This window comes from Megascapheus bottae, chromosome 4 (assembly GCF_031878675.1).
Source record: "Megascapheus bottae isolate mThoBot1 chromosome 4, mThoBot2.hap1, whole genome shotgun sequence".
Lineage (NCBI taxonomy): Eukaryota > Metazoa > Chordata > Mammalia > Rodentia > Geomyidae > Megascapheus > Megascapheus bottae.
The window spans coordinates 45,155,867-45,174,298 of NC_143512.1; the positions used below are offsets into that span (position 1 = coordinate 45,155,867).

The 18,432-nt window shown below is 39.0% G+C and overlaps 1 protein-coding gene across 2 annotated transcripts in view; it reads right to left on the reverse strand.

Moving 5' to 3' along the window:
* Positions 1-18,432, reverse strand: part of Mrps27 (mitochondrial ribosomal protein S27) — a 65,522-nt gene that overhangs the window by 16,651 nt on the left and 30,439 nt on the right. For both annotated transcript variants that reach the window (XM_090331806.1, XM_090331807.1), the window contains exon 5: positions 2,259-2,373. In XM_090331806.1, the coding sequence (XP_090187932.1) occupies positions 2,259-2,373 (115 nt within the window). The remainder of the gene's footprint in view (positions 1-2,258; positions 2,374-18,432) is intronic.

Consider the following 18,432-nt stretch of genomic DNA (forward strand, 5'->3'; position numbering starts at 1 on the left):
AAAGAGGCAGAGATAATACAACACTGAGAATGTATTCTAATGAAAAACATGGGCTTTGGATGATAACAATACATATGTTAGTGTATGTTCATCAATGGCATTCCAGTGGTGGGATATTGGTTATGGAGGAGGCTATGTAAATACTAGGGCAGAAAATATTTGAGAAATCTCGGTACTTTCTACTCAGTTCTTTGGTAAAACTGAAATAGACCTAAGATTACTTGCTGAAGTTCTGCCATTATGTGGACTGTCCCATGTCTGAGGTCTTGCTGAGTTTTTTTTTACCATGTCCCTTACTCAGTACCCCTTAACATACCTTGTACTCCAGGCACAAGGGAAACACATTACTGTTCAAGCATGCATTCTTTGGTAACCAGCTTAAAAGGCAACTTACATATTTTCTAGTTCTTTTTTTCCCAATTGGACTTTCTCATTTCAATTTTCTTTGGACAGGTATTCTGTGTGCTACTTATTTGCCTGACATTAGACTTCTCACTGGATCTGCTTATCAGCACTATTTAATTATTAGCGTATTCTGTGCAAGAAAAGGCTATTGATCATTTTTCTATCTATTAACATAACAAATTCAATGTCCAATATATAACTGGATAAATGTATGCTACAATGAAGTGGGTCCATGTCATGGTAATGAAAATCACTCTTTATAGAGGGGTCCCAAAAATAAAATCAATACATCGTCTGAGCTTTAACTTTCAAGGTCCAGACACATTATTGTAGATCTTTGTTAAAATACTTTTGTCAAACAAGTGTTTAGTTTGAGACCGAACCAACAATACTTCACACTTTTATTTTGATCCTCATTCTAGGGGTATAAGTAAAAGTCAGAGCTTAATGGCAGAATGAATTACCTAGAAATATCGTCTTTAAAATCTGGCTGTACTGGGCCTGAGAGTTGGGCCTAGTGGTAGAGTACTTGCCTAGCATACATGAAGACCCGGGTTCGATTCCTCAGTACCACATATTTAGAAAAAGCCAGGAGTGGTGCTGAGGCTCAAGTGGTAGAGTTCTAGCCTTGAGAAAGTCCAAGGATAGTGCTCAGGCTCTGAGCTCAAGCCCACGACTGGCAAAATAAATAAATAATAAATAAATAAATAAATAAAAAATTAAAAAACTGGCAGTATTTTCTCTCCTAAACTTTATCAAAAGGAAACCTGGCCAAAAACTCCCAGGCTTGGGGATAAAGAAGCCAGACTCAAAGGAACATAGGCCCAATAGTCTCCCTCATTTGTCACAATCAGTAGAAACCTTGGGCTCTCCTAGCAGAGATTTACAATAGAACAAAATCTAGAGACATTAGGCCAAATAGTATGACACTAAATGTAAGGACCTCCAGGATAAGGAAACAAAAGCCATATAATGAGTTACTGTTGTCCTTAATGTACTATCGCTCATCTCTTTTGCCATCCCTTGGTTATCTCATATTGTTACAATTTTTCACCTTGTTATCTGATATATTTTATATGTGCTTAATTGGTTATTTGAAATTGGATAGGTAAGGGGGGAAATCAAGATAAGCGGGGGGGGGGGGGGTGGAAGGGAAATGGGGACCATGTCATGAGAAAGGGAATCAATGTTTGTGAAGTTATGCACCTTCTATCTGGTATATATAATATAACCCTTCTATTAATCACAATAAAAAAAGTCTTCCATCTATTAAAAAAAAAGAAAATGCAAGTGAAAAAACAAAAGCTTAATCTTCATCAGAGAAGCTTTGTTAATCTTGCTCTGAAATGCAACAGAGAAGATGGCATTAAAAGAATAAACTGGAAGCAGTCTCTAGAATCACAAATCATGGTTCAATACTACTTTCTCCTTTGTTGTGTCACAATTTACAAGAATTTAAATTCTCTATGCCACTGTTTCATTTAAAAAAAAATAAAAAGTTAACTCCCCCCCCAAAATAAATAATAAAAAAATAAAAAGAATTGGCAGTATTTTCTCTCCTAAACTTTATCAAAAGGAAACCTGGCCAAAAAAATCCCAGGCTTGGGGATAAAGAATGAATAATCACTAGTTCAGAATTCTTCTGATGGAACTACCTTTCACTTTTACCTCATCTTTCCTTGGTCACTGTGCTTGAAAAATAAAACAGCTACAGAAATCACACTCAGCTTGAGCTGAGGACAAATAATTTAAAAAGTGATTTCCAGTCCCTCCCCTCTTAAAAAAAACAATACTGTAATACGTACAAACAGCACACTGTCTGAATTTGGGAAACATGCCAGGAAACCACTCACCCTATTGACAAGGGTATATAAGGCTTTGTCTTGTGCACCAAACTTCAGACACTGCCTAATCCAGGTGTGGACAGTCCAGTCTTTTAAATACCAGCAGTTGGGACTGTGTCGAAATCTAAATAAAACATAAGAAGAGAGAAAACTGGTGTTATCATTTAAATGTCAAGTGTCAAACATGTCTCCCATCAGCAGACCCTCATCTCAGATAGAATTATGTAGTCAATGTGGTCAAAAGTCACAAAAGTCAACAACCAATAAAATCTTGGAAGTTGAAACTCATTAAGTTTGAAATGTGAAAAAGACAAAATCAAAAAGAAATTAAAAAAACCTGATTCCTTATTCAAATAATTCCCCTTGCTTCAGTATCTTGTTGTAATATGAGGTTTAAACAACTAATTTATAGAAAATACTAACCACGGCAGTATGCAAACATGTATTGTATGAAGTTTAACTACTAATGGAGAAATAACATGAAATATGAAGACAAGGAAAGAAAAACAGAACAGTATAACAACTCTAGAAGGAACTCAGCTTTGACTAACACTGACTGGCCCTTAAAGACTCAGGCAATCTTTAATCACTCAGAAGGAAAGAAGAAAAAAATAAAAGTGGAGCAAATTTCACATTTATCTCCTCAGGACCTACAATGTTCTTCACAGCTCTATTTTAACCCTTCAGTTCATTTCTTCTTGCTTCCCACAGTGCCCCATATGGCACTTAAGGGTTCTATAAACAGGTACCTACAGAAAGAGTAAGCCCACACAAAGGAATGGTACTTGGAAAGGAATGCAAGTGCTGCCATGTTGAGTGCATATTGCTAATGCCTGGGTGGAAGCAGCTGCCCATTTGCCATGATGGAAGAGGAAGCTGAACTGGAGACAGGGCTATAGGAGGGTTTACAGAGGGCTTTGAGAATCCTCTTCTTTTTTATTGGTGCTGATTAGAAGGATCCTGGGATAGGCTATATGATGTCATCTGAAGTCCTTGCATTTTCTTTAATCATGAAGGAAGTGGGCCATTTCTGAGCCCCACAAAAAAATAAACTGATAAAAAGGTAAAGAAAAATGTGGAGCTAAAGAGATTTTGTGCTATATTTAAGAGTCAAAGACAGGCTAAATACTAGCATTATTTTTTTTGAGGTTGATTATTCAGTCTGCCACCTGCTATTTCCTGCCATCTGCTATTGGGACAATTTCTTTCAGAATAAATGCCAAAGTAATCTGAGGAAAGGAGAAAAAGTGAGGAAATAGTATTAATTTAGCTATTAGTGATCTGGCAAGGTATTTGCTGAAAATAATATCTGAAAATGTTTTATAGACTTAGGGTTATCTAGCTCTCTGTTGTACTTTACTTTTTTCTTTTCTTCCTCTCTCCCCCACCCCACTTTTTGAGTCAGGGTCTTGCTAAGTAACCCAGGCTAGCCTCCAACTTTTGTTCCTTTGGACTCAACTCTCTGAGTGCTGCCATGTGCCATTATGCCTGACTTCTCTATATTTATTGTTTCCAGCTTAGGTTTGGCTGGAAAATGTCTCTTTCCTTCTTGTTTCTCCCATAGAATTATTAATCCATAAATGTGAAGTTAAATTCAGGTTGAGTGTGAACTGGCCGGAGGAAGGCAGTGTACAGCAGCCACAGCACCATTTCTGGTTTTCTAGTGATTAATTGGAGATAAGAGTCTCACAGCCTTTAATGTCTTTAGTGCCCAGACTGGTTTTGAACAGGGAATCTTCAAATCTTAGCCTCCTGAGTAGATAGGATTACAGGCGTGAGCCACCTTGCTCTCGCATGCGCTCTCTCTCTCCCTCTCCCTTTCCCTATCCCTCTCCCTCTCCCTCTCTCTCTCTCTCCAAATGGAATGCCAGGCATCACCTCCATGATGGTGTTACTTTTTCCTGAGCTGCAAACTTCCCGTAAGTGTGGCAACTACAGGATTCCTTAGTGCCTGACATAATTCTTAGTCCATAGAGGTTTCAGCAAATCAAAAGAGGGCTGTAATCAATATTAACTGCATACATAGTATCATTAACATTTATGGTAAGAAGGGCATATACCATTACAAAAACAACTCACATATTTCACAACACTGGTGGGCCATGGTTGTCTGAGAAGATTATCAGATGTTAAGGAATTCTTGGGTTGTACTGATGACTAGGTTTAGTCCTTTTTAAATTTTAAAACAAGCAAAACAAAATAAAAATGCCAGCTTTCACTTTTGCCTAAGCCTACTTAAGCCTGTTTATTTATTTGTTTGTTTATTTATTATTATTTGTGGTATTGTGATAGGAACCACACAATTTGCTCCAATTTTCATTTTAAACCTAATCTTTTGCCTTAGAATGTCTACACTGACCACTGAAATTTTATTCTTTAAAGAATGGTCTTTAAATCATATCTATGATCAGTTCTCTTCCTCCTGAGGAAGAGAAACAATATTTGGATAGGTATGGTCATGTATATGATTTATTATTTGAAGAATAATGAAAATGGACAGGGATGACCTGTCTATATTTTAAGGCTAACCTCAATCCAGGAAGAACAGAAAAGTCTGTTCTTCTCAACCATCTTTACTTCTCATACTTTATTTCTTAGAAGACTGAAAGGAATACTATACAAGACCTCTCATAGCTAACATAACCATTTCTGTCCAGCATCCCTGAGATTTAAGTCAAGAGACTCACAGGTTTTCACTAAGTCCGCTCTGTCATCGGTGTGGGTCAGACATGACTACGTAGTATGACCTCTACACTCTGTCCTAACAGTTACAGGCACAAAATATGTCTAGGGCATTTTGAACTAATTGTCAATATTATAGCATTTTAGGAATAATAGTGAAGCACATATATATTATAAAATATGTTGCCTGAAGAGGAATCCCTGCATTTTCCACCCAGATAGCTAGTTTACTTCTCCTTAAGCTCCCAGCAATGTTATAAAGAGAAATTAGTGCCAATTTAGACAATAAACTATATGCAACATGAACAAGTCACAACACTGGACCAGAATGAGTACAATTTTGGATGGTAAGTATAATAAGTATCTCTTACAATGACTAAGGAATAAAGCAGTTCGCACAGATAAACATGGGACCTTTTCAGAACCCCATTACTAATGTGAGAGGCAGGTAGGGCTCTGGAATGGGACCTTGCCTAGATCATTCAATGGACTGTTGGCCAACAGAACACTCTCAATTTCAGCAAAGAGAAATGCAAGGAGAAAAGAACACAAGCAACACATTGATTTTCCAATTTGCCTGCAAATAGACTGGCTTTTGTTCCCACATGCTCTGACCACCAGTCTGGCAGATTACAGACCGCCACTGTAAGAGTCCTTTCTGCATCCCATGCCATCAGCTGTTTGCACACTTCAACACAGGCTTTATTAATGCCCAGGTCAGCAGGCTGCCAAGACAAGCAAACCCTTTGAGTATGAAAAAATAAATACAATCCAAATAACCCAACAATATTGTGTTCATGAAGGCAGGAAGAGACACTGAAATTTGCAACTGTGGGTAAATTCACAATTCTAAGGACTTGTGTATTTCTTGGAGGAAAGAATACAAGGGAGAAAGAAAGAAGGAATGCACTTTCTAGCTTTAGTACTGGTTCTAAAGGGTGGTACTCCTGAGAGAAGAGATTTCATTGCTAGTACTAAGTGGGGTTTCTGAGACTCACCTAGGAGACCAAATCACATCAACAAATGGCAGGAACTAAGAAGCTTCCTCTCTAACCAAATCAAGCCATATGCAGAAATGTTCAGAGCATTGGTCCATATTGCTTCTTGCTAAAAACTGATGCCACTAAGAAGGCAAGAGAGCAGAGCTGCAGGCGGAAGGCTGCAAAACAGACTTAGAAGCAAGAGCTTGGATGCTTTAAAGATGTCTTAGAAGGGAAGAGAGAGCATAAAAAAAGACACCAAGAGTAAAACAGAAAACACTAGAGACCAACTGTGATGATACAGAAGACACTTTACTGTACGGAAACATCACTTGATTGATTTCTTACTTGTGACCAAGTTTCATCACTGATTTTTTTTTTTTTTTTGCCAGTCTTGGGCTTTAGCTCAGGACCTGAGCACTGTCCTTGGACTTTCTCAAGGTTAGAGCTCTACCACTTGAGCGTCAGCACCACTTCCAGCTTTTTTCTACCCATGTGGTACCAAGGAATCGAAGCCGGGTCTTCGTGCATGCTAGGCAAGCACTCTACCACTAGGCCAAACTCCCGGCCCCTAGTCACTGAATTTGTAAAAAATATAACTTTAGTTATTACCAATGCATTGCATAGGAGAATTACCATTTCCTAAGTTGGGTAATAAGTACCATGCTTTTTGGACAATGTCATCCCCCCATTTTTTTTAAATAGGAAGTAGCTTTCTTCTGTGGGATTAAAAGTAAGGTTTTGTTGCTGTTGAATGGCTCAAATGGCAATGTACACCAGCTTTTAGGATCACAAAAATGCTCCAGGCTAACCCCACAACCAACAAATCAAAAAATAAAACAAGCAAACAAACAAACCAAATGCTCCAGGCTGAGTAGGCCTTTTGTACAAATGCCGATGCCTGAAGCCTGGAGCTCCTCCACTTAGCTGCAATACTGGTTCTTGCACATGAGTGAGCAAGCTCTCCACGCTGTTTACCTGATTATGAGAGCCACCAAGCCTACCATATGTTTACAGCCTCCCCTCTTCCCTAGTGGATTCTGTAGCCTGTGGCACAGGCTTTCCAGATGGGTCCTGAGCCACTGAGCTGGGTGGACATGGAGAAACGAGAGGGCAAAGAAAGAAGGGAAGAAAGGCTGAGAATACAGAGAAAAAAGAAGAGTCACTGGGAAGAAACTGCTGTTGCTCCATAGTCTAGAGCATGGGCTGCAGAGCTTATCCACAGGGCAAAAGGGGTCAGCCATTATCAAGAGGTCAGCACTTCCCTGAGCCAAGGAGCAAGAGCGGCTCAAATGACAGAATATGATTAAACTGCTGCTAAAAAAAGATCACAAGGAGAATTACTACCAACTTGATCCTTCTGGAGTTTCTGCTTTCAGAAATTATTAGTGTCTGCAACCACCAAAAATAAAACAAAAGCATTATTATTATAAATTAAAATCTCTGATGCTTGAGATCCTAGTGATTCTGTGAGGAATTTCAGTTAGTGTTAACTTACAATAAACATATATTGAACATATAATAAATAAATGTACTATAGGTAAGCACCTTCTTCCATCCCACCTCCAAGAATCAACCAGTCTGGCCTTGAACATATTTGGCAAATTTGCTATATATTTCACAATGTAGCTAAAATTTTTTTCTAACATTTTTCTCCTTAAAGCCAGGTTTATAGAGATAAAACGTATGAACAATGAAATATTACATTTTGGTTTATACTTCTCTATGTAAATACAGGTGGCAAAGACATAAAGTATAACTATTACTACAATCAGGATATAAAAGAGTTCCAATATCCAAATCCCCTCCAGGATTTGCTGGTCAGTTTAGACGCTTTTTATTTTGCCAGTCTTGGAGCTTGACCTCGGGGCCTGGGAACTGTCCCTGAGCTTTTTCTTTTTTCTGCTAAAGGCTTTCATTCTACTACTTTGAGTCATAGCTTTACTTCCGGCATTTTTGGTAGTCTAGTGGAGTCTCACAGACTTCCCATTCTGGACTGGCTTTAAATCTTTAAATCTTAGCCTCTGGAATAGCTAGTATTACAGACATGAACCACTAGTGCCCAGCATTTTATATAGGTCATTTCCTTGGAGCTCTTCCACGTCCAGAGTCATTAGTTTCCTAAGAAGAGCCACAATTTTGATCTATTGGTAGGTTTATAATTTATACTGTCAACTTAGATATATAATAGCAGGCTGCAAGTAGCTTTCCTTAAATTCTATATACAACATTTGGCCCTAATGGTATCACTGTCTGCCATTCTAAAAAAAGGTAATAAATGGATTCTTTGTGGAGAAAAACAGAGGCATAGAATTTTGCAAATGTGATCTGCTAAATAATGCAACATAATAACACTTTTTTTTGAGTGAAGACTGATAATAGAGGGACTTGTTAGATACCAATGTTAATGTCTAAATTTTTCAGATCCAATTTACATATGATGCTCAGGCACTTGGCCTGGAAACACACTGGTGTCCTATAGAATACAAGAAATGACTCAAGGGGCCGGGAGTTTAGCCTAGTGGTTAAAGTGCTTGCCTAGCATGCATGAAGACCCGGATTCGATTCCTCGGTACCACATACATAGAAAAAAGCTGGAAGTGGTGCTGACGCTCAAGTGGTAGAGCTCTAGCCTTGAGAAAATCCAAGGACAGTGCTCAGGCCCTGAGCTCAAGCCCAGGACTGGCGAAAAAAAAAAAAAAAATGATTTCTCATCAAGAAATGACTCAAGGAGAAATGCTCCAGTTCCCTGTGTCCTCCCATGGAATGGAAAGCAATCATGAAAGGGACTTATGTCAATGAACTATCCTCTGTTCTATGTGTCTGCTGCTGTTTTGCCCGATCTACCCCTCTCGGTCTAGGCAAGAGACAAGGAGATGGACAACTTCAAGAAAGGAGTGTTTACCAACTAGCTCAGTGATTCATCTTCCATCCCTGTTGGTTTACTGGTTTCCTTTAACTCCAGTCTCTTTAGACAATGTCTCACTCTCCTGCAGAAAACATTACCTGTAGACAGACCCTGTACTCTACTCTTAATTTGATAGTATAGAGAAACCAGTTATAATGAAGCCAGTTGTTCTTTAAAGCCTGGAATACTACTTCATTAGCTTCCAAAAGCAAAGGAAGTAGATGAAGAGGTGGAGTATTTGTGAGGAGACTGGAAGAAAAAAGTGTTTACAGTGATCCCTGAGCTGCCGTCCTTGTGATGGTCCTGAAGGCAGCAGTGGCTACCAAATGACAGTAGGTGAAAATGCACCCAGAAACTCCTGGTAGAATGTCCACAGCTACTGGCTTTCAGTTTGCAGGAAAGAAGCAGTCATGGGAAGCAAGATTAGGCTCATGAGACAAAGGCTTTGGCTAGGAACACCAGGAAGTTGAAAAAAATTGAATCCTGTAAACTCTGTATGATGATTAAACTTGCTTAAAAATGATATAAATGTGTCTCAATGGCTTCTAACGTTCTGGCTAAGAACTCTAGACAAAACTGAAAGTCATGATTAATATCATGACTAAGACAAAAAAGTCTAATATCTTAATTAATCACTGGCATATCTGAATAAGTCTAAAGAAGAGAATAGGATTTTCATGCTACTGGGTGGGGTGGGGAGAGGGAAATCAGTTATTTCTGGAGTGGTCTAGGCTTAGTGAGGTTGTCAGAATTAGGTTTGCCACAAAAGAAATGACCAAGCAAAGAGCCTGGCCAGAAGATGAAGGACACTGCTGTAAAATCAGAATTAAGCCACTGGAGAGAAGATTTAGATGTGTTTGGTATGAGATAATGGATTTCTTTAGTGGTATTTCTGGGGCAAGAGAAGCTCAGCACTAATTTGATTTCTTAAGAATCAGGTTCTCTTTTTCTTTAATTTTTTTTTTTTTTTGTAAAGCAGAAAAGCATTTCAGTGCACTCAATGTTTGGATTCTTTAATTTCCAACACAGCTAAGCTCCTGAGGATTCTTCTTTTAGAGGAAAAGTAAGACTGGACTTAGTGTCAGTTACACAAACCCATGTTTAGAGCTAGTTTCTATTTCTGTAACTATTGAGACTTCCCTCACTTATCTTTTAGGCTGTTAAAAGGCAGGGAGTATATTATCTATCATTTTGGTGGTAGGCCCACCAAAATTTACAAATGCCAATAATGAATACTGAAATTAAAGTGTTAATTTGTATTTAAAACTGCAAGCTGGGGCCAAGAATTTAGCCTAGTGGTAGAGTGCTTGCGAATGAAGACCCAGGTTCAATTCCTTGGTACCACATACATAGAAAAAGCCAGAAGTGGTGCTGTGGCTCAAGTGATAGAGTTCTAGCCTTGAGGACAGCTCAAGGACAGTGCTCAGGCCCCGAGTTCGAGCCCTAAGACTTGCAAACTACTTTCGGTTTTGAAGCATTATCCTGTCTATTAATAGAGCTGAAGCCAGAAAAGAAATGCTGCCTTCTTTTGTACAAGACAGGAAGAGATCAAAGCTGATGGTGGAGGAAGTAGACTTAATATGTGGTCATTGTGGAAAACCACCTACTGTTTCCTTCCCACAGTACACAGAAGGATGATACCATTCAAAAACTGATTATTTGAAAGAACACAAACAAGATGCTAAGAAAATTCTTAAGAATAATCAAATATAAATTTCATGTTGCAAGACAGCTAAAAGAGACAATTCTTTTTAGCATTAAAATCATCATAAGAAAGAACTGTTACCAATTTTGAATATGGAAGAACTGTATTTCTTTAGCAATAAACCAAACACAAATGTCTAAGTTCATCTGTTCTGACTGGCAAATCCTCTATAAAAAACAAAATCTCGTGGGCTAGTCCAGAAGGAATGAACAATCTAAAAAACATCTTTTACTTGCTGAGAAAATTAAAATGTCTGAAAGTACCAGGAGAATGGCAGCTTTCCAAAGTCCCTCTGGTTTTCAAAGCATGAGTCATAGGAAAGAAGAGACAAAGCTGCCTGACAAAAATATAGCCTTTCCTCCCTGATTCCTGCATATCCCCGCCCCCCTTCGATGGACAATCATTAAATAGATTCCAGACAGGCATGGGCAAATTATTTTTTCAGAAATGTCTATTGTTGATGTTGTAAGCCACAGACTCAGCAAGGCATCTTCTGCATTCAAAAAAGGGTTGGGCCCCTCGATCATGTGGGGGAGAGGAGTGAGAAATAAAGCTATTAAAAATACCTCGGTTCCATGAACTTCCTAAACTTATTAGCTCATTCACTGTACTGTGCAGAAAGGGACCGAGCCTGTCCTACACAAGTACTTATGAAGTAAAATCTCCAGGATGGTAACCTGAAAGCTCTCTGTGCACATGGCTGCTAATGTCTGCACACCTCTCAGCAAACAGCAGTTTTTCCCTCTGACCAAAAATAAAACAAAATATCAAAAAAAAAAAACAGTAGGGTGGCTTTCTGATTTGTCTTACTCTTTTTTAAAAAATAAGATAACACTAAAGAATGTTAAACTACAGAGACTAGTTCTACTTCTGTACCATAAATATTTGCTTACTATAACCAAATGGAGCACTTGATGAAGGCAGGGTTCCTGTCTTCTGCATCTGTGATCATGCACTAGCCAACTAGGAGTGGAGATATTAATTATGCTGGGCACTGAGTGCTTGCCCACAACAATAGATGTGGGAATGCTAAAAACCAAGCTAGGGCTAGAATGTGGCTTAGTAGTAGAATGCTTGCCTAGCATGCATGAAGCCCTGGGTTCAATTCCTCAGTACCACATACACAGAAAAAGCCAGAAGTGGTGCTATGGCTCAGGAGGTAGAGGGCTAGCCCTTGAGAAAGCCAAAGGACAGTGCCCAAGCCCTGGGTTCAAGCCCCCAAACTGGCAAGCCAAGCCAAACCAAACCAAACCAAACCAAAACCCCAAACTAAACAAAAACAAGCTAGCTGGTGGCTCCAGTCTGCCATCCTAACTACTCAGGAGGCTGGAATCTGGGAAGCATGGTTCAAAGCCAGCTGGGATAAACAATTCTGAGAGACTCTTATCTCCAAATCACCAGCAATCTAGAAGTGGAGCGTGGCTCGCCTGACAGCATGGAAGCCTTGAGTGAAAAAAGCAAGAGCTTGAGGTTCTGAATTCAAGTCCCAGTACCTTTTGAGCATACGCTTAGAAGATTCTCTTAGATGGATGACTCATTTACAATAAATTCATTGTTTTGGGGCCAGGAGTTTGGCCTAGTGGCAGAGTGCTTGCCTAGCATGCATGAAGACCTGGGTTCAATTCCTCAGCACCACACACACACATCCACATCCACACACACACACACACACACACACACACACACACACACACACACACACACACACACACACACACACACACACACACACACACACACACACACACACACACACACACACACACAAAGCCGGAAGTGGTGCTATGGCTTAAATGGCAGAATGCTAGCCTTGAGAAAGCCCAACGACAGTGCTCAGGCTCTGAGTACAAGCCCCCAGGACTGGCAAAAAAAAAAAAAAAAAAATCATTGTTTTAAGACACTGGAACAAAAATTCTGAAAATTAGCTTTCAGTAGAAAAATCAACCCAACTCTTCTCTTCCTAATAATCCTTGTTTGTTTTCTTTGGTTATATCTAAGAAATAGTTACAGATATGGATAAGGCAGGCCCTCCTCTAACTTTCCAGAGCAGGAAAGTTGGTGTCCTCCTTTCTCAATCAAGTTTTTATGCTTCACTATTTAGAGTTGCATTCTGTGCCGAATACTTGATGGTGCATGTACTTTTACTTCTTATAACAGAAAACTGACCCCAAACCCAGTAAAGTTAGAAACAGAAGCCACATAATTACTGCTTGCCTAGACATGTGAGAGGCTAGGATCTGCCTTTACTATGGAAACCCATCCACAGGACTATAAAAATACCTGACAAGGTACTGTTCTTTATCTAATTAGAATCCAACTCTGACTCACTCATTGAATTAGTTAAGTCATATATCCTGAGAATTATTTTTCTTATTTGTAAAATATAATCACTGGGTTACTATGAAATTCAAATGAAAATTAGGCAAGTGTTTTGTAGCTTTTTAATACTTTTTGTAACCAAGCAAAGTACAACCATGTGCACATATAAATGATATTATTATGATATTAATAACTAAGCAGTTGATGGGAATTATGTTTGGTACTGTTTATCTGCATCCTTAATAAGGCCAAGTGTACCAATCATCTTTCCATCACTGTAGCAAAATACCTGACACAGGTATTTAGGAAGTAAAGGTAAGTTTTATTTTGGTACACATCTCTGGAACTTTAAGTCCAAGATTTAGTGGTCTCATTGGGTTGAGACGCTAGAAGGAGATGTATCATGGTAGAACAAATAATTCACATTTTCAGGCAGCAAGGAGAGAAAGACAAAGTAAAGTGTTCTGACCCCCCTTTTCTTTTTCTTCCTCTGCCCTTTCAATGGTAGGGATTGAACTCAGGGCCTTTTCCATATTAAATATGCATTCTACCAGTGAGCGACACCACAAGGCCCATAATTCTGTTTGTAAGCAAGTCCTCAATGAATTAAGGACCTCCTCCTACTAGATCCCATCTCTTAAAGGTCCACAATATCTCCGATAGCACCAGTCTGGGAATTAAGCTCTCGTAATGGGCTTTGGGGATCACTCATCTAAGTCCTAGCATGAAGGCCCATGTCATAGCTGTTCTTGATAGTACAGTTATAGTTAAAATATAAGATGTGGCATCTGACAAAGCTTGTTCGAACTTTATACCCTTAGGATCCCTGATCTATAAAATGAGGGTAACACATATTTTTACTTCATGTAGTACAACTGTCGACGGATAAGATGACGGAAGTGATTAGGACACATAAATTGCTGTGCACATACCTGTCAGTTGCTCAGCACATAGTGCTTTCACTTGAACAGGGCAGTGAATAGCAGTGGCATTCAAAAGGCCACCAAGCTAAACATGAAAGTTCTTATGACGATATTATCCACAGTGCCAGCCACACTTCAGGCAACAAACACCCAATTTCCAAAGGAAATAAGCAGCAAAGACAAAGCATTTGCTCAGAATAGCCAAGAACTCCCTTTCTCATCATTTCCCACCAGCCTGAACCTAAAAGGCATTTAGGGCTGAAAGCTCTGGTTGCTGCTCAATACAAATGGAGCCATCACTTATTCCAACAATGTGGACAAAGTAGCTGACATCAGTCACATGACAGCAAAGGGCCACCGACTTAGAGGAGTACCTTTGAAAAGCAAATATACAATGTTTATTTCATGTTGAAAAATATGGATGCAAATAATCACTAATAATAAATGTGTTTTAGGATACTGTATTCAGACAGGCTCAAAAAATGAAAGAAAACGGGGGTGGGGGAGGGAAACAGGGACAAAAACACGAGAAGAGGTATCAACGTGCGAGAAGTAATGCATCTACTACCCGGCGAATGTAACTGTGATGCGCTATACATTACCCCAACAATAAAAAACTAAAAAAAAAAAAAGTAAGCTGTTGCTATGATGACTACAGAATCTGATTGTCTCTAAGGTTTTCTGCAATGCTCTGTAACCATAAGACTTAATTCATTAGAACTACTGGCACTAAGTATATTTCTGGGAATTAATAAATACTTATAAAAGAATGTAGCATAATAAAGACCTTGCCTTAAAAAAATCCAACTGAAGCTCAACACTCATTAGTTTGTGCAACATATTTAATGATGACAAGAATGGTGATGGAGATCACAAGACAGCATTGGTACTTAATACTTGCCAGGCCAGGCATGGTGGCTCATGCTTGTAATCCTAGCTACTCAGGAGGCTGAGATCTGAGGATCAAGGTTCAAAGACAGCCCAGGTACTAAAGACCATGAGACTCTTCTCTCCAATTAACCACTAGAAAACTGGAAATGGCTCAGTGGCTCAAGGGGTAGGGAGGTAGCCCTGAAAAGCTCAGGGACAGTACCCAGGCTCAGAGTTGAAGCCCCAGGACCAACAAAACAAACTCACTACACATTTTCCTAAGTGTTTTATGTATACTTATGCCCTTTTACAGAGTAGCTGAGATTACAACTATGTGCCACCCATTTCTGGACCCATTGTCCAGAGTTCTGAAGATGTCTGTAACATAAAGAAACTTCATTCCAGGCCGGGAGTTTGGCCTAGTGGTTAAAGTGCTTGCCTAGCATGCATGAAGACCCGGGTTCAATTCCTCGGTACCACATACATAGAAAAAAAGCCAGAAGTGGTGCTGAGGCTCAAGTGGTAGAGCTCTAGCCTTGAGAAAGTCCAAGGACAGTGCTCAGACCCAGAGCTCAAGCCCAGGACTGGCAAAAAAAAAAAAAAAAAAGAACATTTACAGTGCATGCTAAACATAAATGAGAAATATTGTTAAGTTATATTTTCTAAACTCTATTATTATCTTTCTTTTTTGGGGGGGAAACAGGATAAGCATATGTAACAATATGATTCAGACTGGCTCTGAACAACAAAAGATAACTCAAGCTTGGTTAAGTTATGTATTCATAGACGGGAGGAAGGTATATAATAATTGTATTGCTTATATACATTTATGTAATGTTACAATCTTACTTACCTACTTATTTATTTAAGGATAAGGTCTCACTATGTAGTCCAGGTTGGCCTGGAACACTAGATCCTCCTGCCTCTGTTTCTCAAGTGCTGGGAATACAAGTTTGAGCTGCCATACCTGGCACATTTTTTTAAATTCAAAAGAATAAAAATTTAGTCACAGTCAAAGGATCTTCTCTACTCTTGTGAATCAAAAGGGTTTAATCCATACATGAAGGACTAAAAAGCTAAGCAAAAAGCTAAGAGAAATGCTTTCCCTCTTTTTCTCATGTGAAAGCAAAACAGCAGGAATATCTAACCTAAGAGGAAGGCTAACAAAGCCATAGGATGCAACTTCTGGTAGCAGGCTGCATAAGTCTGACAAATTAAGGAGCACATCAATGCCAGTTTAGTTTCTTGTGTGTGTGTGTGTGTGTGTGTGTGTGTGTGTGTGTGTGTGTGTGTGTGTGTGTGTTTTATAAAAGAGAGGGAAGGAAATAAAGACTGAGAGAGGAAAAATGGGGGAAAGGAAAGAAAATAACTACTTCCTGAGTGCCAACACAAAGCTGCATACCACTGCCCCCTCTGGAGTTACACACGTGAGCAGAACATTAGAGCAGGAAGAAGGACCATTTCCTTACTCCTTAGTGACATGACATTGAATGCACTTTTCATTTCTTGCAAATGGCATGGGGAGTGGGATGAGATATTACACACAACCATGTCATTAAGGTACATATTATTTTGTATGAATTCAAAGGATAAAATTCTACTCTTGTGCATTTAATTCACTCAAAAATCAGGACTGCCATTTTAAATGTTTAATGGTCTTTCACTTTCTGGTTACCACTATTATTTTCTTCAGAGACCTGTCTGCTGTCAAGAAATGTCATTTTTATTCATCAAATTAATGTGCAGGATTGAGTAGCTCTACTTAGAAGTACTTACTGGTCACATCTAAAATAAAATACATTTCTTGATATGCACTTAATATACACAAAAGCCACTGAAAAAAGAACATCAAGGCTGAGGATATGGCTCAGTGGTAGATCACTTCTGGTATATATGGCCCTGTACCATAAAAGAAAAAAAAAAACTAGAAGAGTGAGATTGACTGACTAGAATACATTCTAATCATGGGTGAAAATGTATCAGTGGTAATTAATATAAGCTAAAAATGTATAGCTAATTGCTACTTATAACAATGCATGCTTAAAAAAAAAGTACAGCAGAGGTGGACTAAAGGCCAAGTTCTTGCAAAGGCAGTGTTATGCACCTATACTCTTTATTTTAGGCTTGTAGTCCTTGTTGTGTGCCTGTACACTTTTTTTGTGTACCACAGTCCTAGTTGTGTGCCTAGGTTAGATGTATGCCTGTAATCGGTGTGTGCCTGTAGTCTTTATTGTATGCTTGTAAGACCTTGTTGTATGCCTGTAGTTATTGTTCAGGAGGTTAAGGCAGAAAGACCAGGAGTCTGCCCAGGAGTCTAAGGTAGCTTGGACAACATAGTGAGACCCTGTCTCTTCAAAAGCAAAAGCCAGGCAATGGTGTAATCTTATCTACTCAACAGCCTGAGATCTAAGGATGGTGGTTCAAAGCCAGCTCAATCATTAAAGTCCATAGACTCTTCAATTAATCACCAAAAGACTGGAAATCAAGCTGTGGCTTAAGTGGGAGAGTGCTACCCTTGAGCAAAAATGCTTAGAAACAGCACCCAGGCTGAGTTCAAGCCCCAGGACGGACAAACAAAATAAAAAACAAAAAGCGAAGAATCCAGTATTCAGTCAGTATGGATTGGACCCTCATGTAAACACTCACCAGGAAACATGACAACTTCACATAGCTTTCTTTGTCTTCAGGCACTCAAAATACATACATACTATAGTCAATAATAAAAAATCATGTCATCATTCTTCTAACTCATATGGTTCAAGTCACTGTCCCAGTTTCTAAGTTTGTTTATCAAAATAATCTTTTAAGTTAGTTACATTACCCCCATTTTCCCAATGTGGAACCTGAACGTCAAAAGGCTGAAAGGGTAAATAAATGTCTCAAGGTCACACAGTCAATATGAAACAAGGGCAAATTCAAACCCTGAGCACCGGACTCCAGTGCTCTTGACCTTGGGGCTATACTGCCTGGTACTCAAACTGGGTGACTTGGAGATAAAGTTTCTGTCAACCTTCTGTTAGAAATTGGAGCTTCTTAAATGTCTTAATCAGGGTGGCAACAATAAACCAGGAGGTTCTTTGCCAATTAAGACTACCCTTTGGAAGGGGATGTTTGGCTTGAATTTGATTTGTCATTTCAGAAGTTAAAGATAAAATCATTTAGTTTCAATGATACTGAATGAAATTCATTGTCTCTCAGTTGCAGAATGCACTCTTACACATAGAGAAGGCAAGCCACCTCAGCCCTGGCCTTCCAACTATCATTTACTAAAGACAGTCAGATGCTGTACCATTTCCAAATACATCCCTTACTGACAATCTCAGGAAGTTACAGATGGGTTTTCTGTGTATATGACATATCCCATACGTTACAGAATTGTGTGTTTTGGTTCCTGACAGATTTCTACATACGGCTATTAAATGGAATAATATAAGCACCTTATAATTAAGAAGAACAGCTGCAGCTTCTCTAAAAATTTAAATCCCAGCAGGAATAACAAAAAGAATGATGAAAACACAATGTAAGGGAGCAATGAATAAGAGAGACAACTCAAGCTGCCTCAATGGCAAGACAATCTTAAAGTGGAACACAGTAGATTTAGGAGTTTCTCTTTCATTCTTTTGCTTTCTTCATTTATAATTAAGTGTGCTTAGGATGACTACACAAACTTGGCCCACAGCATTTCGATAATTTTGTTATGTATATTAACTGCCATTTTTCCTTTTTACCCAGCTGTCCAAAATCACTGAACATGCAGCAGCTAAGAAGTATAGAAGTAAACAGGCAACGCAGACAG